The 24,453-nt window shown below is 38.0% G+C and overlaps 1 protein-coding gene across 4 annotated transcripts in view; it reads left to right on the forward strand.

Moving 5' to 3' along the window:
• Positions 1-16,433, forward strand: part of CEMIP2 (cell migration inducing hyaluronidase 2) — a 49,929-nt gene extending 33,496 nt beyond the window's left edge. For all 4 annotated transcript variants that reach the window (XM_033010327.2, XM_033010342.2, XM_042787864.1 and 1 more), the window contains exons 11-24: positions 147-275; positions 1,939-2,027; positions 3,960-4,091; positions 4,592-4,627; positions 5,343-5,498; positions 6,591-6,768; positions 7,239-7,454; positions 8,155-8,363; positions 8,892-9,077; positions 10,272-10,491; positions 11,091-11,189; positions 12,401-12,549; positions 13,336-13,442; positions 14,184-16,433. In XM_033010327.2, the coding sequence (XP_032866218.1) occupies positions 147-275; positions 1,939-2,027; positions 3,960-4,091; positions 4,592-4,627; positions 5,343-5,498; positions 6,591-6,768; positions 7,239-7,454; positions 8,155-8,363; positions 8,892-9,077; positions 10,272-10,491; positions 11,091-11,189; positions 12,401-12,549; positions 13,336-13,442; positions 14,184-14,380 (2,103 nt within the window). In that variant the 3' untranslated portion in view covers positions 14,381-16,433. The remainder of the gene's footprint in view (positions 1-146; positions 276-1,938; positions 2,028-3,959; positions 4,092-4,591; positions 4,628-5,342; positions 5,499-6,590; positions 6,769-7,238; positions 7,455-8,154; positions 8,364-8,891; positions 9,078-10,271; positions 10,492-11,090; positions 11,190-12,400; positions 12,550-13,335; positions 13,443-14,183) is intronic.
• Positions 16,434-24,453: the final 8,020 nt, after the last annotated feature.

A 24,453-nucleotide genomic window follows, 5' to 3' on the forward strand; every position in this document is an offset into this window, starting at 1 on the left:
ACAGTTGGTTTGGGCTACGTTCTCACTCTCTTTCTTACTTAAAATATCCAAGTTCAATGTAGCATACACTTATTTTGTGTTTAGATACATCAGCTCTGATTGTAGTATCAGACTCACAAGTAATATAATTCTCTCCTTACTTTCAGGATGCTGGAATATGGTATTTGTTTCACAGGGTTGCTACAGGAGATTCTCATAGTTTAGCCATTGAAACCAAGTCAGAGCTTACACCCCTTGGAATCTTCTATAACAACAGGGTTCATTCTAATTTTAAGGTATTGTATTATTTAATTAAAAAAAATAAAGTTATTTTGTTTGTAACTTTTATATTAGGGCTTGCATGTTTACATTTTAAGCTGGTTAGGTGGTGGATTCATGCTGTGTTTGAACTGCATGATTCTATTTAAGTATTGTAGAACAGTGGATAGTCATCATGTGTACAGTTTCTTGCCACATTTTATGTATTCACTGTGTTTAATATCCTCTAAGACACAAAAAACTAAAATCAATTATTACTTCTAATAAAATAAATTTTCTGAGAAGTAGTATTTCAGATGCTACTCTTACTGATGGCATTGTTTTCTACTGTGAAGAAAGCTAACCTTTGAAGCATCAAAGTTTATTACAGTTGCCATTGATCTAATAGCTTCCTGGAACAGCTCTGACTTGTTTTTTCCTGGGTTTCTAATATAGAGTAATTCGGGTGTTTGCACATGGTGGCACAGTCTCTGACTAGAGATTAAGCTTCCAGATTGCCTTGAGAAGCCCAGCCGCTGGCAACAGTTTTTTCTTAGAGTCCTCAGCCTAGATACAGGCATGCAGTATTATTTTATTAATGTAACTGTAGTATCTTTTCCACATTCAGCCAAGTGAAGTTAAAGTCTTATTAATGATTTCATTTGGAATCTAGCTGTTCCGTGTGGGTGTGTATATGTATATATAAAAATAACGATATTTAAAAAGCCACCTAACTTCAAATACTTATCTGTGTTTGAAGTTTACCTAATAAAGTTCAGGTTCAGGGTTGGATATTTGTTTTTTGTTTTTTTGGTTTTTTTTTTTACCAAGTGAAACTGATTTTACTTGACAGTCAGGTGTCTGGAATACAAAGAAATGACGCACTGTTTTTTAGAAGTTATGTTAATGGTGTGTTTGGGACTGTAGGGTATTTGTTTAGATTGAAATTAAAACATACTGAACACAAAAGTGCATTGTTAGGAAAAAAGTTTCAGCTGTATGGTTTGTATTATCTTTATACAAGGTAGCAGTTTGCACTAAAATTCCATGTTAAAAAAGCAGATCTGAGGATCTACTTGTGTACAAGCACTCAACTGTAATCATGGTTTGGATCAGAGGTGAAAGTAGCTGAAGGTATTTGTGCATGTAATTTAGGTTAAATAACACAAGTGCTACCTTCTGCTTTTATTTTCTCAAGTAAATTGTTTCATAGTGGATTATTGAGTTTCAACTTGATTGGGCAAAAATCAGCTTTGGTGGTGAAGGTAGTTTGTTTAGTTTTAAAGTAAAATACAAAACATTTTTCACAGCAGTTGTTTGGTTTGTTTTTTGTTTTTTTTTTTTTCCATTTGTGACAACATTTTGAATTCACCACAAGATTGACTTCCATATTTTCCAGAACAGCATCTGGAAATAAGTGTCAAACCTCAAATAATTAGATGTTGTGAAGGAGATCTGAAATTAACTTTAATGATTTTCCATTACTTTTCTTTTTTTTAATCCCAGGCAGTTCTTTTCCTCTGCCCAAATTAGCATAGACAGATGCTGGTTTTCCCTTAGACAATATATCAGTTAAGGCCAAACTGAAATTTATATACTAATACATGTATTGAATGCAGTGTAAAGCTTATTTTAGAAATTTAATGTTTACTCTATCTTTAGTTTTGGATAGTATGAATTTTCTTTCCTTGCTTGTTTCAGGCTGGTTTGTTCATTGATAAGGGTGTTAAAACGACTAATGCTAGTGTTGATGATCCCAGAGAATATCTTTGTTTGGACAACAATGCAAGGTAAAAGATACTGTTTTTCAAATGGGTGAAAAATGGCAAAGTTCTAAGATTGCTCTTACGTTCATGTGAAGAACAACATTTTTGAAATAATATAATAATTAGTAAATAAAAAAAAGTTAATATATATTAATGTCCCTCATCTGTTTTGGAAACAATAAAGCATCGTGTTCCTTAAAGGAGTTGGCAGTTTTTTCTGAGCCCTTTCTCAGGGTAGTTTTCAGCCTCTTAGAAGACGTTGTTTTAAACATGCTCTACTGTCATGCTTAAAGTATTTTCTGGAGTTGCTTCTAAAAGTAAAGTCTTACTTTAAAATTTGCTCTTCTGATTTATGACTCAGTTCTAAACAGTTGTTAGGAAAAGTCTTAATAGGGCCAAGTAATACATCCACTTGGCTTTCCTACTGCTGAATGCTTTCTGCTGTACCTTCTAGACTTGGAGATCATAGCTCAGTGGTACAGGTTTACTGAAGGCTATTTGCAGAGATAGTACAATCAACCACATTTTCTTTAGTTTACGAAGTGAGAGAAAATAATGGTGAGTCTAGGAAAATTCCAGGTTATGCTGTGCCTGGTTAGTTTTGTCCTGAACTTCAGATAAAATAGCCTGGGATAGTGGTCACATGACAGTACTGGATAACTGTATCTGTCAACATTTTGTTGTGACAACTAAGGATTAAGACTGACAATATAGTTAATAAGATTATCTTTATTTTGGCTTGACGTGTGTTTAAGGTGAGGATAATTCAGTGATAGTTACATATACAGAGAGGAAAGTTCCCCATTTTGGTGATGCTCGATACTTCATGATTTGGAAATGAACTCTCTAGTTCAAAGTTTTGACAGAAAACCGATATGATCCTTGTGGATTACTTCTGTTATAACAGGTAGTCAAGAGGAACATATGAGTAGCAAAATGCCATCTGAGAATCTAGTGCGTTGGCAGGGCATCAACAGAGTGTGTGAGAAACTCAGTGCGTGATCTGGGGTTCACATTTCACAGCAGCTAAAGAAGTAATGAGGCACTCTAACTGTATTAGACCACTAATCATTGTTCATGGAACTAAACTGGAGGGGTTTAAATGTTAATTGAGGAGCCTAAGACTGTCAAAAAACATTCACCTGTTGTCCCGTTCCTCCCCTAAGGGAGGGAAGGGGCAGATCCAAGTCAGAGTACAAGGTGATCAGGATAAGGGACATAGATATCTTTACTCGTTCAAAATGCATTTTCATAATTTTTTTTAATGTATGAATTTTTCTCTGGCATCTTGTGGATAATCAAGTGAAAGCTTCCACCAGTCTTTAATCAGGCTGTTTCTTCCTGTTGTCTAAAATAAATTCCAGGCATAGCTTACCATATGAGACCATCTCGGTAGCAATGCAGAATGTCTAGGTTGGAATAGAAAAATATCTCAGGTATGCTCAAAGAAAGAGCACTCCTCAACATCAGAAGAGTTTTAAAGATTTGAAGGAGCAGTTAGACAAACCTCCAGCTCTTTTTTTGGTGTAGTGCGTGTCATCCCTGCATATTCTTCTAAGGAGCTTTAATTCCCTCCATCAAACGTTCACAATTACTGCTGCAATACAAGTGGGGAGAGAATACTTTGGGGAGGGCAAAAAGGAAAAGCAAGGGGATAAAAGGAGATGAGGTGCAGCTAAAGAAACTTAGGGAGATTGAGCAAAAGCCTGTGAAAGTTACTGGAAAAGAGAATTTTTGTGCTGCTGCTTCATTATAATCTGAAGTCACTTTTCCAGAAATAGGAAGCTAGAATTGCACCTGGTTTTGGCTTCTGTCATTCCAAGCATGAAGCAGAGTGGATTTTGCCCATCAGATGAGCATGAGTGTTTATCTTTCAGGCTTGCTCAGGCCAACATATGACATGTGTAAAACCATCAGCATTCTTATACTGAGTGTTTGGGTTTTTGTCTGTCCCAGGTTTCGACCCCATCAAGACGCAGACCCTGAAAAGCCTCGAGTTGCTGCCCTGATTGACAGATTAATCTCTTTCAAAAACAATGATCATGGGGCCTGGGTCAGGGGAGGGGATATCCTCATTCAAAACTCCGGGTAGGTATCTGGAAGCAAACAGCTGCGCGTTGTTAAGAAGTTTGCCCTGAAGCTTTGTTTATGAAAGTGCATTACAACAGGGTTATAAGAGAAGATTGATGCTTCACTCAAGGAACTTCTCTGTATCTTGAACTGCTTTCATATCATCCCACTACTTTAAATGAAACAAGTTTATATGGGATTAAATGAGAAACTGCCTTAAACGTCAAAAAGAAACTATGTAATGAAAAGAAGTCTAAAAGTTGGTAGAGACAGTAAATTTATACTGAGATATCTGTGGTTTCCCTGAAATTCTCATGTTCCTGCTTAAAATACATATAAAATTACTTGATTTTTTTTTTTTTTTTTAACAGCAACATTTTTATAAGAGTTTTTAAGTGTGTGGTGATTCTAAATTCCATTAATAGAAAAATTCAGGCTTTCTTCAGTGCATAGCTCTTACGGGAGCTTAATACAGGATAATCCAGAAAACCTGACTGAAGCTTTGAACTTTCTTTTAGGTTTGCAGACAATGGAATAGGTTTGACGTTTGCTAGGTGAGTGTTCCATGTTAATCACTTCTGTTTTTTCTTGCCTAGAAGCTTAGAAAATACACGTCCATCTATTAAAATTAATAGGTATGCTTTCATAAGGTTATAGTTTTATTTTTGGGCCTGGTTCTAATTCCAGTGGTGCAGATGATGTTATAAAGGCTGTAAACTCACACAGCTGCTAAAGCTTACACTTTAATTCAACCTGTGATTGGTTTACAACACAATTGCTGCCTCTTCACCAGAAGGGTTATGTTTATCCAATATTTCTGGTATTGGATGATTCCTTAGGCAGTTTTGATTTTTTTTTTTTTTTTTTCATTACTCCCTTTCAACTGTTTGGAAAAAGAAAGGGGATGAGCAGTTTGAGGGGACAGAGTGTCTCTCTAATAAAAAAGAATCAAATAACTTAGGTAGTAAGCCAAAATTTCTGCCATTTAGGTTATGAGAAACTGGTTCTAGGACTGCAAAAGTAAGCTGTAAAGGAAGAATGCTGTACTGCAAAGGGAGAATGAAAATGTAATGCTCAGTACTCTGCTGGTGTTTCAAACAGCCTGTAATAACTGTTAATGATTCAATTTATTGTTCTGTGTATTGTAAACGAAGTCTAGATGGCTCTACTTTAGGAGAACCGTTACAGAAATAAAAGTAGGATTATGCCTTAGTGTTCATCTGCTGCAGAGTCTTGGCTAAAATCTTATTTCTGATGTTGCTTTGATAGCGATGGGAGCTTCCCAAATGATGAAGGTGCCAGCCAGGAGGTATCTGAGTCACTGTTCATAGGTGAGAGCAAGAATTATGGGTTTCCAGGTGGCCAAAATAAATACGCAGGAATTGGTGGAATAGACAACAAGACACGCACTCTGCCTAGAAATCGGTAAGTATGTAAGGAGTGAAGGAAGTAGAAATGATAAAAGAAGTATTCTCTGTGTCAGATGTAAATGCTTGTCTTGAGCTGTGAGAGATTAAGACTCTGTTGAAGGTGACGTTCTCTTTTTCTTTTTAATACTTTGTGTGTAGCTGCATCACTCTTGCCTTTTTCGTGAGTTAGTTTTCATCTGATGCTTTTCCATAGCAAGTTAAGTTTTCCTACTTTAATGAAACCTTAGTCTTAAACAACATTTGGTCCTGGAAGAGAGAAAGAAAAAGCTTTCAGGTAAAAGGATTTCAAGGGTCAGTTTGGGACTAGAGACTACAGTCTGGGACAAATCCCAATCTGTGACCATGACCCTTTCTTTTCTGTCTGGCTTGCTGTGATACTTGTTACCACTAGTTACTGGCCTCCAGGAGGAGGGTCCAACCATTCAGCTAGTTTTCAGTCCACCTCACTGTCCTCTCATACAGGCCATATGTCATGAGGATCTTATGGGACATAGTGTCAAAAGCCTTACTGAAGTTTAGGTGGACCATGTCCACTGCTCTCCCATCAGCTACTAAGCCAGTCATTTCACCACAGAAGTTATCAGGTTGGTCAAGCATGAATGTTCCTTGGTAAGTCCATGCTGATTATTCCTGATGACTTTCTTGCCCTTCATATGCCTTGAAATGATTTCCAGGATTAACTGCTCCATCACCTTCCTGGGAATCAAGCTAAGGCCTACCAGCCTGCAGTTCCCTGGATGTTCCTTCTTGAAGTTAGAAGTGACATTTTCTTTCCTCCAGTCTACAATAACTTCTCCCAGTTGCCATGACCAGTCAAGGAGCAAGTGGTATTATTTTCCTGCTGTTCTTTCTTGTATTGGGAAAGGGACATGTTTGCAAATGCAAGGAAAATTCAACAGGATGGTGGATTCTTTGACTCACTAGATAAGTGTAGAAACAAGATTTCCTTTTTACTGAGATCTAACCTGCAAGTCATTCTCTTAATATTGCTTTCCTGATTCCTCTGCAAGGAAGTGCATTCCTGACAGAGTCAAACTTATTCTGGGTTTTGTTATAGGATGATATAAGTATTTGCTTGCATTAACAGGACATTTCCAATCAGAGGCTTTCAAATTTATGATGGACCTGTTCACCTTACCAAGTGCACATTCAAAAACTTTGTGCCAACTCCAGACAGATTTACCAGTGCAGTTGGATTCTTGATGAAAAATCCATGGCAGATGACACCAAAAAACAACATTTCTCTTGTGAAGTTTGGTCCAAATGTAAGTTTATTACAAGGTTTCTTTTATTCTTGCAAATAGATTTATTTTCTTCTTGCCGTATTTAAAAAGGCCTTAGGTCATCTTTGCCATACATCCCCACTCTAGAGTTTCATTCTTGGTTGGAGTCCACCCAAGGTGTACCTTTGTTTCCTGAGCAAAAAATAATACCAAGGGAGATGTAGGGTATGTTTCAATAATATCTTTCATGGATAATGGTAAAGCTGGAAGGATATTTTTGTAAGGTTGGGGATATCCTTAGTAATGAATTTTCAACTGCAAATACTAACACTCTTCGGAAGCAAGTGCTGACCTGACCCTATTACTAAAAATCAGAATGTCGGTTTTGCAAGATTCCACTGACCTTGCCATAAGGTTTTTAATCAACTTTGTCAAATTCCTGTGTTTCTACACATGTACAAATGTTAGTCTGTACTTCACCTGGGAAAAAAAAAATAATTTTTTTTTGCCAGGTTTCTTTGAAAGTATTCTTTGGAAAACCTGGTCCCTGGTTTGAAGAAGGAGATCTGGATGGTGACAAGAATTCAATATTCCATGATCTAGATGGTTCAGTGACTGACTACAGGGATACCTATGTGGGCAGAATGGATAACTACCTGATTCAACATCCCAAATGCATTAATATTACAGAATGGAGTGGAGTGGTTTGCAGTGGAACCTATGCGCAGGCTAGTACTCTTGTGGCTTTCTGTTTGGGGCAAATCTACAATACGAACAACTTGCACTCCCCCTGGCCCCACAAGAACTACAGAATTACCTATCTTTGGATTTAAAAATTATTTGACCTTTTAAAAATACTTCTATGCACATTACACTTTTCAGCCGGTTGTGTATATTGTGTTCCCTTCAGTATTAGACGCTATAAGATACAACCAAATGTGTATGCATGCCAGGAGTTCTTTGTTGCAACCCTGTCTGCTAAAACATTTTTGTATTGGAGGTGTTTTCATCCACTGGAGTTCTGTCTGTCTTTTTCTCACAGAACAGATTTTAAGGGGCTTTTTTTTTCTAAGGGGTTGTGGTTTTTTAAAATGGGAATGTTAAATACCACTTTCTGAATAAAAATGTCATCTAGGTTTGATTCCCATTCTGGTTCCTGTTCTATATAAGTTTGGCCAAGTACCATAGCTGATTCTATTAGACTTTTTTTTTCCCCTCCCTCCCTTTTTTTGTCTGTAAACCAGGCAAAAATCTACAATAGCTTTTCAAATAAGGATGCTCTTCAGGCGATATTTGTGTATTGCATAACTTGGAATATCAGATTGCAGTGTTTTGGCTAACAGTGTACTGATTATTCTTCACTATTTCATTTCCTTTTGCACAGTGTCCAAATCTTTCCACTTTTTTTTCATCCTCCTTAATATGTAGGTTTATGTCCAAACCTGGAATGGACAGAATCTTTCCATGACTATCGTACGAGATGAGTACCCAGCCAATCCCATGGTTCTTCGAGGTATTAATCAGAGAGCTGTCTTTCAACAATACCAGCCAGTAGTTATGCTCCAAAAGGGTTACACGATCCATTGGAATGGAAAAGCTCCAAACGTCACCTATCTTTATCTTATTAACTTCAACAAGTATGTTTACTTTCTTTCATGTCACTGGTCCATAAGGCAATACTGAAGTAATGTCCTCCAGAATTAGCATGTTTGAGAGTTTGCAACCATCAGTGAGACTGGATCTTGGGTTGGGTTTTTTTCATAATTACAAATACTAAAGTATGAGAAGCAAGAGATTAAGCAACAGACCTGCACCTAAAGTTAAACTTTAGTCCAGTACAACGTCTTAAAGAAAATCCTTTAGAGAGGAAAACGTGCAAATAGTGAGGTCGAGCAGAATTGGAGTTGAATAGTTTAGCTTACTTGATTTTCTTGTCACATAAGCTTATGAAATGTCTAAAGTATGAAATCAAATATTTCCTGAGAGTATCAAAGTTACTAGAACATTTAATGAAACAGTTTGTGTAGAGAGGGGAAGAAAAATCTTCTGTACAAGTGTTTGGGAACTTTTTGTGTTCCTGTACTTGTTTTTTCAGTGATCCGTTTGCTGCGTATTGTCATCTAAACAGTTTCAATGGTGAATCATACATTTTATTTTCTTTTCAGGAATGACTGGATTCGTGTTGGTCTTTGTTATCAACCAAATACAGATTTTGTTATAGTATTGGAAACCTTTCAAAGGCGGTCATCTGCTCTGTCAAGCAAGGTAGAGCGCTACATGCCTGTATCTTCAATGATGGATCTCGAAAAGAATCGATCAGACAAGAAGTTTTACTTTGACAACAGTACTGGGTAACTCCTTGTAGCTTGGTGCTATTGGAAGATGATGTTTAACCTTAAAATGTCCAGTTTGATAATGTTAAAAGCAACTGATTGAGGCTTGCACATAAGAGAAAATCTGTTGTAAAGGAGCCCAGATCCTATTTGAAAGAATACTTTATGTGACTTCGAATTTCCAGAATACAGTCGTTGTCACTGAAATGCTTTTCCAAGGGCACCACAGTTGCTGCAAATATTTCCTACCCCATGCCTGGGGAAGATGTGGTATCTGGGTTGCTGCAAAGCAGTGTCTTTCAGGAATTAACTTTTAAGTCTGCAAAGAAAATTTGTGCCTTCTTGTTAAACTGAAAATTCTAGAAATTTTGAAGAAGTTTTCTGTTCCTGGAACATTTTAAGAATGTATTTCTGAAAATCCTACTCAGTTTTCAGCCTTCTTGGAAGTACTTAAAATTCCTAGTTCCTCTTTCAAAAGTACTTCTGACAAAAGCCACTGAGATCCTTCTGAGAGGTTTATGATACAGTCAACTTTGAGTAAAATGTCCTGCATACGTCACTTGTGTGTTTTGTGAATGTTGATCTTTAATTTGTAATTTGTTCATTATTCATTTTGTTCCCTTACCTGTTACTTTGTCTGTAGTAAATATGGAGATGAATGTAGGTTTTGAAAAGACATTTACGTTTCTTTTGTCTAAGTGCTACAGTGATAACAGTCAAATACATAATAGAAGAATTACCAGTTTCTGTGTACTGTGAACATTAATGACCACTATCCCCTAAATTGCATTTCCAAGCATTTGCAACAGTACAGTTACACTGTCCAGTGCTGGTGGGTGAAGCTGAGTATCCAAACAGTTACTGCTGGGTATCTCCCAAGATCTATGATCAAATAAAATATTTATGCTCTGTGGTTTCTTTTTTGTTTCCTGCAAGTCACTGATTTGAGGAGTGGCTGTTCTTTCAAAGCATATGCATTCATAACAATGTCTCGTGGTGTCTCCTTTAATTGTTGGGAATTTCAGATATGTCACTAGAGACTTCCTAACTCTAGTAAACTGTAAATATTTTGAAAAAGTTTGAATAATGATGCAGAAGTGAACATTGTAGTTTCTCTGCTTCTGAAAATCATGAAATATAGCTGTGAAGTTTTAACATAAATGCCTGCTTTTCCAGCAATTGATCTAGATTCTTTTTCCCCCTTCTGTACAGATTACTGTTTTTATTTCTTCAAGCCAAATACAGTCGGGATGGTCACAGTTATTGCTCATCTCAGGGATGTGAAAGGATCAAGATTGTGACCAAAGATTCAGCAAAAGGGATCAGTAACTGCATGGCAAAAGCTTACCCAAAGTACTACCAAGGACCAACCATCGTAAAGCAGATGCCAGTAAAAACTACTGTACCATGTACAAAATGCGGCACAACTCAGGTAAAATAAATTAAGCAAAAACTTCCGTGAACTGTATAATTGGTGTTGCTGTCTACTCACTTTAAGGCAGAATTTCAGTCTTTCAGCACAGAATACCATACCTACCAGTTAACAATGGTCATGTTGTTAATCTCCTGTGTGTTAGAAGGCAGGGAGTCCCTTGTAGCACAAAGGTTTCAGTTCTCATTCTTTGGAAAATACTCCTTCACCTCTCACTGAGTGCTGCGGAGAAGGGACATGGGTAGATCTGATGTTTTGTACTACAGTGTTGTCTGCACTCCATATAGGATAGCTTTGCTGCAGAGATCTATATGCTGTTGGCCAATCTCTCTTTGGTTTTGGGTCTTTGCTTCTTAGCATGAACTTGAAGTTGCATTAACCATTTTAGCTATACGAGCTGAGAAAAATGCCAAAAGTAAGGAGTAAAATGGGTTACAGTATACATGATAATATTTGTTAGTATTGCTAGTACCATAAATAATGCCACTGACAAATGGATACATTTGTTTTGGAACATGGGCAGTCTGTTATAAATTGTCTGGCATGATAGCATTGAAGACATGGATATGTGTACTTAACATGTTTTGTTTGATATCCAGATGGTATTCACCAGCGATCCTCACAAAAACTACCTCCTTGTGCAGATTAATTCATCTGGTAAAAAAGAGTTAAACAGAGGTCAGCAAGCATTTATTTCTGTAAGTATTCCTTATGGTTTTCTTCTAACTACCTTTCTTTTTAGCAGTTTGTATTGCAACAGTTGTACAGCTCTACATAATGCTGACTGCACTTTTCTTCATTTGAATGAAGAATGTTGATTCATAGTTTAAGAACCAGACAGTGAAAAAGCTGATGTTTTAACCTCAGAAAATTAGGCTTCAAAGCTCCATTTTTGTATTTGAATCCTTTCCTTCTGGAGAGAAAATGGTACTAGTAAGGGAGACTTTAAAATGTTGTGATTCATGTTGAAATCTGGATGGATATACGTTTATTGATATCTGCTTTTGTAAACAAAACAAAACAAAAAGAAACAAAACAAAACAAAAACAAAAACAAACAACGAACAACCTGATAGTTAAATCCATATTGTTGAACTTGGTTTTACGCTAACAGATTAGCGAGTTAATGGGATGAGTCATTCAAGCCATTAAGCTTTGCTAAACTCCTTCAAAATGGCAATTACTAAAGAATCCATGGAGATTTCTGTATTTGTTCTGATGCAGTGCTAATAAGTCTAGTGATGTGATACTGTATAAAAAGTAGTTTACTTCAACTTTTCTATTCAGATGCTGAAGGAGACTTGCATGTGATGCTGAGATAGCATTTGCAGTCATCCTCGCACCACAAAGCTTAAAGTCTTTATGTGGCTTACATTCTGCAATGGACATGTGTTAGCTTGGTTGAAATATCAAAACTCTTCAGTTAAGACAGACAGATGGCACATGAGTAGCATAACCTTAGCAGCTGAAAACTTCTGCAGGGATGTGTGCTATATCCAAAGCAGTAAGAGTGCTCCCTAGGAAGAGGCTGTGCTGGAACTGGGCTGCTGCAAAGACAGGTTAACTGTACTATTGCCAAGAAGTCCAGGTGGTTCAGTATCCAAGTTTTAGCTTCCTGAAGCAGGAGCAATGACTGAAGCAGGTAGTAAGTCATCTGAAATGTATGATGTCTGTGTAGAAGCCTGGGACTGAAGGCTCCTGTGCAACTTCAGAAGTCCTGCTGAAAGCCTCCCCTCAATGGGGAAAATTGAGATGCTGAGGAGGAGCAAGTATTTGTAAGGAAATGAATACACCACTGTGTCTAAACTAGATGAAGATTAACACTGAGTGCAGTGTTAATCACTGTTGCATTCATATGAACTTTAAGAAATAAAGAAAAAGCTACTGTCTATTTTTCTTCTTCCCTTCAGGTCAATGACACTATGTTTTCCTTCAAGGATAATGGTATACTTATTGTTGTAGTTGATGCTTGCTTTGGCACAGTGTTGCGAAATAAATTATTTTCTGGAGTGGACATTAAAAGTGTAGATGGATATTTAAGATCTGAAATTCCACAAAGGTACGTGTAATGACCAGTTATTACCAGTATGTCTAGTTAGCTGTAGCTCTACTCTCTAACCAGGACTTAAATAATGATGTCTATACGGGAGCACTGAAAGTGAGCAAAACGTGTCTAAGTTGAGAGGAAAGGAGAAGTATAGGAGCATTTGCACAGACAATCTAGCCTTATTTGAGAAAACAAAGCAACTCAAATTTTGAACACTTAAAATTTTCCTGTTAAACACTTAAAATGCTGCCTGTTTTCCACCTCAAAAATAGGTTGTTTTTTTTTCACTAAACATCATGTAATAACAGTTCTTTTGCTTAAAACAAGAATACTTTTTTATTTAATAAGGTCACTTAAGAACCTTATTACTACGGACAAACATTACTAAGGACAAGAACTACATGACAAGATATACCATTTTCTCCCTGTCTAGGGAGAAAATTGCTTATTGTTAAAGAGAAAAAGTTAGTGTCAGAAAAATCAGCATTCTGATATTCTAATTTTGTTTCAATATCTAAACCTGATTTTTTGATACAAAATATTAAACTATATTTAAGTAACACTTTTCAATGATTTTGAAGTTAAATTTAAGTCAGCTTCAAAAAAACAAAATTCTAGGTGGGTGCTTTTCTAAGTACTGATTTCAGAGCAGGTTGTCCATTTCCATGTCAAAATGACATGGCACTAGTACTTCTAAGAGCGGACTATGAGGCCAGCTAGCTGTGAAAGCATGTAGCAGAATATTAAGAAAACTTTATGTTTATAGTAGCTGCTGTCTTTGCACTGTTTCTGCTGCAGGTCCATCGTTCTACTGAGCACAAGAGGTGATGTAGCAATTCCTAATAATTTATCGGAAGCCTTAATGTCCCTGGGGACAGCCAAACCGCCTTATCTTCAGAGCAACGGTTGGTGGAAATTTTGCACATTTCTTTGACACCGCCTTGGTCTCTGTGTTTGTGTTGGCATGGTGGGTTTCTGATGGGGTGTGTGAAAAGGATGCAGCTGTCAGAGGATGGTTGCCAGTTTGCACTGGTGTGGGCTCCTGTGTTTCAGGCCTTGTTGAGAGGTGGGGTGGGCAGCCCTTCAGCAGATGGGGCAGAAAACCTTTCCCAGTTGCCCTGAAGGGCATCATGTGAAGCTTGTTGCAAGCAGAGAAGTGACTACCAGTTCTTTGTACGTTTGCATTACAGAAAAAGAGCCCCAGATCTTCCTTCCCAAAGCCCCACCCAGCAAATCTATTTTGTGCCTCACCCAGCAAATCTATTTTTAAACTGTCTCCTGTGCCAGACTAGTATGTCCTGTTCTAACAAAATTTGAAGGTAGAGATGAGAAGCTGTTGTTTTTTTGAGGGTAGCCCTCATCCGTTCAAGGCCCTGGCACAAGTCCTGACTGAGAAAGCAGGCTTTATAAGTGACCTGATAACTGTGTTTTCAAATTAATATTTCGGAGTATTTAATACTGAATATTGAAAAAGGAAATTGCAAATCAGTATTTCCTTGCGAGGTGTGCGTGAAGGTGGAGTGAATTAATGTCCTGAATAATCTGGGAGCATTTCAGAGGAGCATGCCGTTCCCTTCCCGAGAAGTCCTGAGTTGTATTTGGATGGGCTTGGCTGGATCAATAACACTGAGCTGTTTTTATCACAGGAAGCCTGGCCTTTCTGGGCTTCAGAGGAAACTTTAAGCCATCCTGGATTAAGCTGTTTACTGGTCCTGCTGGGCATGGGCTTGTTCAGATAGAAAAGTATATCCCTTTACAACTGGAAGAGTATGGCTGTGCCAGAGCAATCAAAAGTCGACGGAAAGACCTCGAGCTTCTGAAGAAGGCTACACAATCTTATTAAAGACTAAGATGTACATAAAAGCTGGGGAAGAAAAATGTGAACTAACTTATTTTTAATTTATGGCATTTTAAACTATATTGTTATCCAAGTAAATCATGTTATTGTCTGACAGATGTTTGCCAGCATTGACTGCTTGAATGCCAATCTGTGCACCTTTTAGTTGTACAAAATATTAAAAAATTTATTAGTATTTGTATAAACCGGTTTCAGAGATTTTTCAGATGTTTGTATTTACTGTAAACAATTTCCTTCTGTTTAATACTCCTTTTGTATGTAAGAGGGTGTTCATAAAAGCCTTAAACTTTTGATAGCAGGTGTTGGAGTGCATCTTGGATTACTTGAAAGGTTAACATTAAAGTCTCCATAAACAACTTGAATTGGTCATTATAACTTACGTGTTTTCCCTCATCTGTTTGGGTGTTTTCCTGAGGGTTTCTTTAGCAGTCAGCTCAGTTATATTCTCAATTTGCTTTCCGAGGTGTTAAAAACCAATTTCCTGTATGCATGCAGCTGACTCAAGGGCTTTTAACTGCAGTAAAATTTTTGCTTTGCTTTATGAAAGGTGGAGAGGGGGATTTCAAAGATTTGGCTGGGGCTGGGTGAGGATTGTGTACCATGCAAGAGTTTAACAAGGCTATGTGTACCAGCGTGGCACACAGAGCAGAAAATGACTACCATTCTTTGGAGTCACTGTCTACTATTCATCCCTAAATATACAGGTGTCTGTAAGACTTAGTTCAGTGAACAGTCTGGGTCAACAGACTGGCTGCAGTCTTGTATACAACTTGGCTTCAGCTTTTTCATATAAAGCTTTTAGCCAGAAGGGCAAAGCTGAGATACTGTTATTCTCAATTTGTTATGAAACTAAGCTGCTACTCTTGCAGTGATTTTTTTTTTATTTTTTTTTTTTTATTTAGGCTCTCCCAGCTCTAACTTTTAAGTGAGTGGCAAGTGCTCTCAGTTCATTCTGGCATGTTATATCTTTTGCCCTAACTTCGAATCTTTTAATATACTCATGTTGCTACTTCCCACTGATTTTTGTATTGGGTCCGTTTGATTTCTTTTGGTTTTGTTGCAATTATTTGACCCTTCCTGCATATAGTGTGAAAAGCATTTAGAAGGACTGAGGCACAGCTGCCCTTTTTCAAGATCCTAGTCTCTAAAATTAAATTTCAGAGACTGTAAAGATGCATTTCATAATAGGGAACAGTAGGTGCCATAGATCTAAAATGTAACCATAGTTCTAATAAAACTGACATAGTTCCTTCTTCTTGTATATGTTCTCATTCATTCTAGCTGGTGTAATGTATCAACTGTTCATCAATGCTTTGTGCTTTGAATTCAAAAGGGAGTGGATGTTAGAAATTAACTATATGCCTATCTTCTCCAAAGAAGTTGAAAAACTGTGGGGATTTTTTTGTGTGTGCTTTAAAGGAGAGGAGGCACAGTAGCAGACCTATTATTCTGTTCAATTAAAATACGCTACCTCAGTGCTACAATTAAACTGCCTGGTCTAGTGTAGTTTCATAAGTGAGAAGGGAAGGGAAAGGAGCACAACACAACAAATAGATGACTGATGTTATTTTTATTGTAAAACCAAACCAAATGGATGATTGTGTATTTTGCAGTTGTTTTGATGCACAGTTCTCTTATGTTTAAAAAAAAAAAAGTTAGGGGGAGATGTGGTAAATCTTTAAGACTAGCTATAATGTTTGGTGTTACTAAGGAAGGGCAATGTGATTTAAATGCTCTGAGTGCAGTAGTGATAGTGTTTGGGGATTAAAATGGTTTTAAGACTTCCACTCTTCTGTGGGTCATGCTCAGCAGAGAAATACTGACGAGGTAGTGACCTTCAGGCTTGTGAAGCTGGCCATTATTTATGAGATTCTGCTGTTCTAAGCCATCTTGTAAAAATTGTATTTGGAAGTGTTAAGGGTATTCTGATGTAGGGTTTACTGATGGACAGTTGCAACTGAAGTTGAAGTGTTGTCTTTTGTGTAAATTTAAACACTTGATAAACAGCATAAATAAATTTTTACATCTGGCAAGGCAATAAAAGCTTGTCTCTTCTGTTCTTGTATCAAGTAATTTTGTAATGCATGTTGTGTGAATACTATAAACTATTTTGTTTCAAACACTGGTAGACCTGTGTAGTTCATGGAGCATATCCTACTCTTCATGCAGAGACAAGCTGGGAATACTGGGAGAGGAGGTGGCAATGGTGACAAGTTACAGGCCTGTCTCCAAAGTCTGTCAAAGTCTGAGCTTCTAAGTGTGTATAGAGTCATTTCAGTGTGGTGGGAGCCAAGGCTGTTACCGTGTCTGTAACTACGTGGGGAGGAGTGCAGAAGATGGAGCTGGGCTATTCTCAATGGTGCCCAGTGACACAGGACATGAGGCAGTGGGCACGTATGGAAATACGGGCAATTCCACATAAACAGAAGAGAAACGTTTACTGAGCCAGGGATCAGGCAGCGGAACTGATTGCCAGAGAGACTGTGGAGTCTTTGTGGAGGAGCAGCTGTAGCTGACCTGGCGTTGAGATATGTAGTGTCCTGGGCCATCTCCAGAGGTGTGAGTGCCAGCCTGGGTGCTGCTGTGGTTGTGTGTAGTTAAAACTACCGAATTCTCTTTTCCAAACACACCAGCTGCTGCAGCCTGCAAGGGCTGTCACACACTTTTTACCTTATGCCTGAAGCTCAGTGAGATCTTAAAAATGAGGCACTTCTGCCCCAAGCCAGGTCCAAAAGGCATTGTGATTGCCTCGTTGTGGTCAGGCTTTGTATACAGATAGTTTGATTTCCATTCCTTACTCAAATAGTGTCACTCTGCGGTAAAGAAATTAAAATCTCCTTGGGCTAGAGAAAGGAAGGCAAGTTTAAAGCTCTAATGTAATGTGTTAGAGCTTTTTAAGGTACGTCTGGGTCATGTTCTTGCTCCACGGGTTGTTTTTCCATTTTATTTTGTAACTGTTACAATGTTTTAAAAACAACTAAAGAATAAATAAACTACTTGGAGCAGGGATCAGATTAAGTGTACTATCAATAAGGCACTGTCTCTGGCCAAAGGCACTACTGAAAATCCACTAGATGGGGGGCTGGGGACCCATCCCTAAAGAGCCAGGATGAGGGCTAGGACATGCTTTAGGAAAAGATGGACTTAATTCTGCATACTGTGGGACTGCAGTGACACCTAAGACCCGAGATAACTTCTGACCTAGGACATGAAAGTAAGTTTTTTCTGTTGAGGGCAAGTTCTGTGATTTCCTCTGCTTACCTTCAACTCCTTGTCACATTACATAGGAAGGGTGTGCATCTAAGGCCAGTCCCCCAGCTCTGACTGAAAAGCCCAGTCCACCAGATTTGATGAAAACTGTATCGTATGGTGCAGTGGCCAATGAACGTCAAAAGGGTAACATCACAGCTGTATTTGTTTAAGGTGGTCCTGGTATCATCCCAGTGTCCAAACATCTATGAAGTGCAAAGAAAAGCAGTATGTGAGCTTTTCCCAGTAATTACTTTTCCACCTCTTCTGGTCATACCTATTCTAGCACTTAGGGGAAGGTTCTGTCCTTTCCTAGAGTTTACAAGCACATTTTCCTTTTCTAACGCCTTCTTTTTTTCCTGTGTCTTGTGCTAGTTAAAATTCTAAAATAATATTCAGTATTGAAGTACATAAAGCCACCTTCGGCTTGAGATAAGATCTTTTTATGGCCTGGGAGTACTGCAATTTTGCATATTAAATTGTATTAGCAATTGTAACTTGGTTAAAAAAAAAAAAGTTTGTCTGGCTATTGACTTGCATGATGGAATGATGGGACTGGCAAGTCATAGAAGTCCACTTTTCCTTTTTTATGTGATGAAACTCTGAAAAATAAATAGGTTTTGGATACAATAGGAGCAATTTTGGGAGAGAGCAATGTGGTGATCTCATGAGATCAGCTTATCCTGTTCTGATAAGTTATTTTGTGCCTGCTCTTGCATCTTTCCCTTAACCCATACTGAAAAAATTAAGAGAGACTTGTGCTGTTCTTGAATGGTTTGTGGTAGCCACGTTTGCTGTACTAGTGAGCAACTTGCTTGATCAGATCACAGAGAAATTTCAAAGTAATCAGTCTGTATAAACTTTATCCTTAAAGGCCAACTTTTCCCCCTTTCTGATCTCTATTGTATTTAGAAGTACAAAGCAGACTTAATTGCCATGCCTTCAAGGCAAATTCTTTGTTTCATCTTTGTCCAAGTTAAATGGGGTGACAGCTGAATATCCTGATTTATAATTTTTTTCTGAGGAATTGTTCTTAGGACATGCAAGGGCCTGTCTTTATATATAATTTATTCCAAACAGAACATAAAAACAAAGAGCTATTTCAAGATTACTTTTGTGTGTGTGTGTGCAAGTTTATAAGTAATAATGCTGTACTAGAACTTCTATAAACAGTCAGAAATACAACTATCTTTCCTGCACAGCATTTCCAGTGACATTTTCAACAGATATACCAGGATCAGTTCAGGGTGTGTTTTGTGTAATTGGTAGCTTTAGGGATGGATCTCAGATGATGATGTGTCGTCTTTTTAATATCTGTGAGGTTCTTCAGCAGAAGATGGTTTACTCCATCTGCAGGGTGTGAACTATGAGCTAATAGTTTTCTTCCATCTCTGGTGCAAATGACTGGTGCATGTTCTCAGTTAATAGCACACAACACCACAGTTATATGTGGTCTCATTATTTCTGTTTCTGAGAAATGATTCTATGATGAGCATCACTCAATAGTATATATTGTACTTTTTTGCTTTTTAATATTTTTTTTAAATAATGTAATATAAATTTCCATATTGCAGCATCTTCTGGGTTAAATTTTTCTTTTTAATATTCCTATATTGATACCAGATTTTTCTATCCTTCTCAACAGTGAAATACAAAGTATTAGAAGATACAAGTATGTATACTCACATGAATTATAGCAGCATGCACAATTGCCATTGGATTCCTTCTGCTAGCTAGCAGACGAACATAAAGTAAGAGCTCATGTGAGGCTTAATAGTTGGACATGGAAGAATACAAATAAAGGTTCAAGAAAAATTTTTTGCTGTCCTTTTTCCCCTATAAGCTATCATACCTTTCTCCTGCTCTGTAGCGACATGGTTCTCAGCACTTCCTTCTCAGTCCAGAAGATCTAGGATGCTGTTCTGGATAAGTACCTTGTTCCTGCAGAATTTTCTATTTCTGCTATTCCAGATGTTTTTCTGCCTGTGGATTCTTCTGAGTAATTGTCCATCCTTCCCCATTAACTCTCTTTCCAAAGCACCTTGGGGAGTGGGTTGGACCTCTCCTGTTTTCCCACTCTTTTAGTCTACCCAGCCTGACTTGAGTTTCAATATATAATCTGTCACTTTTAACAGAGCCATTACCCAAAATATACTACTTCCATTAAATTCTCTTGTCCCTGTGACTCACACTGTAGCAACATGTTCAAGATCAGATAGATGTGTGGAAATATCTTTTGCAAATAAACGTCAGGTGTGGAGACACTGCTCGTATCAAACTGAAGGAATCACCAGCACAGAACTTGCGTAAAAATGTTGATCTCCACTGCCTATTTTTGTGTGCAGTGTTGCTTGCTGAGCATTAAACGGGACCTTTGTAATCTGGGAGTCAGGGTGGGTTTGAATTCTTCCATATCTATCATGTTGAATGAACCTGATTAAACACTTTACACTCCAGAGTATAGAATTAGTCTGAGTATCATATGAAACTTAGAAATGTTGATATCTACTCTTTATAGGAATAATTCACTGGGGTTTTTTTCTTATGCTGCTTTGGTTTTATTACTTTCACACTTAAGTCATTGTGCACTCTTCCCTCCCTCCCCCCACACCCCCTCGCCCCGAGCAGTCCTACACAAACTCCATGACATCATTAATAGTGACATACAAGCCAGCTTCTAAAATTAAGCTAATAAATTAAGTTCACATTAATAAGCATATGCCTAGAAGTTACTGATTATACAAGTACTAAACCAAGGTCTTAAGTAAACTGCAGTTTCTAGGTTTATGTATGTTTAATACTTAGGTGTGTAGACGACTGTATTAATACATATCCCAAAGTAGATCCTAAAATTACAAAAATATTTTTATGTGCAAACAGTTCCCCTCTTTGCCTGTGAAAGCCTGGTGTTCAGGATCTATGTAAGGGTAGATGACATTGCAAATTGTCAGGAATCTATACAAAAGTTGTTAAGGGAGGTTTTTGCTGGAGGGCCCCAGGACATGAAGTCTTGACGAAGAGCCTAATAGGGAAGCAAATGCTCTGTTAGGAGCACATTGTGTTGTAAGTCTGAGTCAAAATCATGTTTTCCCTCTCACATACATGCACTAAAACAAATATGTGAACCCATGCCTATGGTTAATCAAATACTGATCAAGGACTTAAAAGACTCAAACACTTTGTGTCCTGATTGTAAACATTAAGAATTTTCAGAAATGTTATGCAAGAGTAATAAAGTTGAACAGAGGTCAACTCTATTTCAGAGTTGTTGTAGCCATTTGCTACAATATACCTCTAATGCAAAAGTACAGAATGAGATGACATTTCATATTAGGCAGAGACACAACAATACAGGTGCAGGCAAATCCTTGATCTCTAAAGACAGTCATTGCTCTTGACATCTTTGTAATTTTTTAAAGTTGTTATCCCCTAAATGCTTAACCTGTGAATAATCAGCTACATGAGTTTAAGGTCATAGGAACAAGTGCTTGAATGCAAGTGTGGTTTTTTGTTCATGAGTATTGTTGCAGAAGTAATTTGGCAATTTGTGCTTAAAGAGAGTGTTTAATTCTGCTTTTCCTTTTGTAATCTGTTAACTCTTGCTTTAACTTCTACTTCTTGCAAACCAAGTTCTTATACTGGATCTGTAAAGTTCCTTCTTATACAGTTAATGAAATCAACTACATGTAGAGTAGTCATCAGTGAGACTTTTGAGACAAAAAACCCCAACAGAACTCTTTCCCAATATAACAGTGGGTAGGGAGGAGTATGGATTTTGTGTGTGTTCATTGACTCTTTTGCAGATTTGTCAGCACCTTCCTTAGCATTGATACATTTACAATAGTATGGCTTATTTTTCATGTGAGACAGGTATATCTTTTTTTTTTGGAAGGTGGGAAGCCAATTACATTAGTACCATGAAAATGCAGTCCACATGTACATACATGATGCATTAGTAATGGGGTACTCAGATCTTCAGGGCTGGTTTTGCAATCTGAGACAGTAGCTATATATATATATAGTTTAATTTCCAGCCAAGTCGCCAAAGCTCATCCATTCTTTCACTCCGTGCATATAGATTGTCCCAGAGAAAATTTGGCAGAATCACAGAATACCCAGAAAGAGAGCTGATTCGTCATGGAAGAGGACAAGTTTAGGAAAGAAATGTGTGTAAATACGGGTAAGATTTTTCTTTTTCAGATAAATTATGTCACAAACAGGAATGGGTTCCTGTGCAGGAAACGGCTCTTCCGTAAAAGGGGCCAGGGAACAGAGTGTATTAGGCCAAGGCAGTGGCAGAGCAAACAAAACAAGTACAGTGGCTACTGCTTTCCTTCCTCTGTCATGTGACAGCATAATTTATTACAGAGCTGCAGAGAAGCAATTACTTGAGCTTTCAATGCAGTTGTCACCTCTGATTCAGATGGAGAGTAATGCATGCTCTCATCTAACAGATACTTAGATCAAAAGGTAATGGCTATGGAAAAATAAATGCAGGCAGCTGAATATATCTGCTATCAAAATAAATTTCCCTGAGATACTACCGGAAAAAGAGAAGTTCTCTTATGAAGGAAGTTGTTCAAGAAGAGATTAGCATGAGGTTATAGAGTGCTTTGACTGAGGGAAGTTACATTTTTCTATCTCCAGTTAGCTAATGTTCACGAAACAAAAAGCACTGTGATGTGCAAAACCAAACCCTACCCCTACAGATTTTACAAGCACTACCAACAGATACAGAAAAAGCCCTCCTGTGCATATTGTGGTCTTGCACTCAAGGGAAACAGACAGAAGGTCCCCCAAGAAAAAAAGGTGGTTTTGGTGTGTCTCAGCTACAGCCAGCAACGGTGAGCTGACAGGAGCCAGTCTGGGAGGAGCAGACGCTTGCTGGGGTGTTTGCAACTCCACCATGCTTGGACGCAGAAGTGGCAGTGCCAAATGTCAGGGATCTGGTATTGCTTTACTACTTGGCATCTGTCCAGCAGGTATTGCATCTTCTTAACAAGATCTCCCTGCTTGGCAAAGCAACAAAGAAAGGCTTGCCATCACATTAATTGATTAAGGCGAAGTTGCTATAATAAACAAGGGGTCACTTTAATTAATGGGTTAACGTGAGCCTCTAAATTGAAATCTCCATGGAGGGAATTAGAATAACCTCTGGGTGAACTTAGTTGGAGCTATCTGCCAAGTGTCTCATTAAGAAACGTAAAGCGTGGGTTGCTGTGAGCACAGATGAAAGAGTATCTTGGGTGGGAGCACTGAGGAAATGAAGGAGGAATTAAAAGAGACAACACAAATTACTGAAGAAGAAATTTTTCTTGCCTCTTAGCTCCCACTCCATCTTGAGCATTAAATTCCAGATGTTCCCCACTGAAAATCTCCAACAGATGTCCATCTTCAAACAAAAACCTGTGAGTAGGCTGTTGAGTAAAATCAGAGGCTGTCTCTCAGCATGACTGAGGGTCATGATTTCATCAACCAGCAAAGATGTTCTCAGATAGCTCTGCCATAGCTCGCTTGCCATTTTACATTGTAATTAAAAACACAACAGCGAAACCTCAGAAGCTGTTGCCTTCTGAATAAAATACGACAGCAATGCATTGGAGACCAAGAGAAACTAAACACACTTGGGAGGTAGGAGCCTGGTTTTCTTTGCTAGCTAGATACTTTTTCTTTTAAGGCTGTGCTTGCATCAGAGTAATGGCTATTAGTCTGTGGCCTCTAAAGAGTGCAATAAAGATAGCTTCAGTCTTTCAGTATCGGATTCAAAAGTTCAGACTGAGACAGAGGTTGGCAACTGCATTGGGATGTTTGGTGCCAGCTGATAATTGCCAATAGCAGCCTGCTCCAAAAATGCTGCAGCAGACCTTACAGAGTTGTTTGTTCCTAATCCAGTGCCTACATACCTTCTTTAAATACTGTGCAGGGTCTCAGGCCCCATGCATTTCCTGGCATGGCATATCAGAAGAGGCCATTTCCACCTCTGCCATCTGAGTCCTTTCTTCCTTGCCTGTTCCAGAGTTCTTCCTCCTGAATCAGTTTTTCTCGAGATGTCAAATGTCTAAAGCTCATTAGCTGACATTAGTTCAGCCTTAAACATCCATTAGATGTTCTTCTCTCTCCTGTTCTTAGTCATCATGGTTTCCCACACCCATTAAGAAAAAAAAAAAAAACAGTCAGCAAATTGACACTTATTATTAACCCTTCCTCTTCCAATGGAAGGGCGAGGCTAAACACTGACTCAGTACAGATATAATCTAAAGAACGTTGATAAAAATCAAGTTTTTGGACTTTCTACTGTCTAGTTTAAAAGATTGCCACCAGTTTACCATTTTTTTTTTCTCTATGTAAGGGAAAGGCATTTCCACTAGCACTTATGTCTGTATCAGTAGAGTCAGCAATGCTTTCTGAGGTTTTTGTTGTGACCCATGCTGCACAGCGTACACAGCAGGACAACAAAGTTGAGTCAAAATTGTTCCCAGCTACATTACTGTGAAGGGAAAGCATAAGGTCCCAAATAACACTTCAAAACTACTTTTTCATTTATATGTTGAGTAGGAATTATGTTATTCTTATGTCAGTTTGGAGTTTTAAAAAAAAGTTTATTTTTTCATGTAGGGCTTTATATTTCAGCAGAGGGCACTGTGACCTTGCTTAGAACTCAATCTGTTAATTGGGCCACTTGAGCAAGGAAAAAAATTACACCATTTTTGTTTAGCATCAGTCCTTAAATCACATGATTATAGGTGCAGGATTTACTTATTCTCCTTTTTAATCACTGCCTCATCATTGTGATCATTGCGGCTAAAACA

Source organism: Tyto alba, unplaced genomic scaffold (assembly GCF_018691265.1).
Source record: "Tyto alba isolate M040663 unplaced genomic scaffold, T.alba_DEE_v4.0 Super-Scaffold_13, whole genome shotgun sequence".
NCBI classification, from domain to species: domain Eukaryota; kingdom Metazoa; phylum Chordata; class Aves; order Strigiformes; family Tytonidae; genus Tyto; species Tyto alba.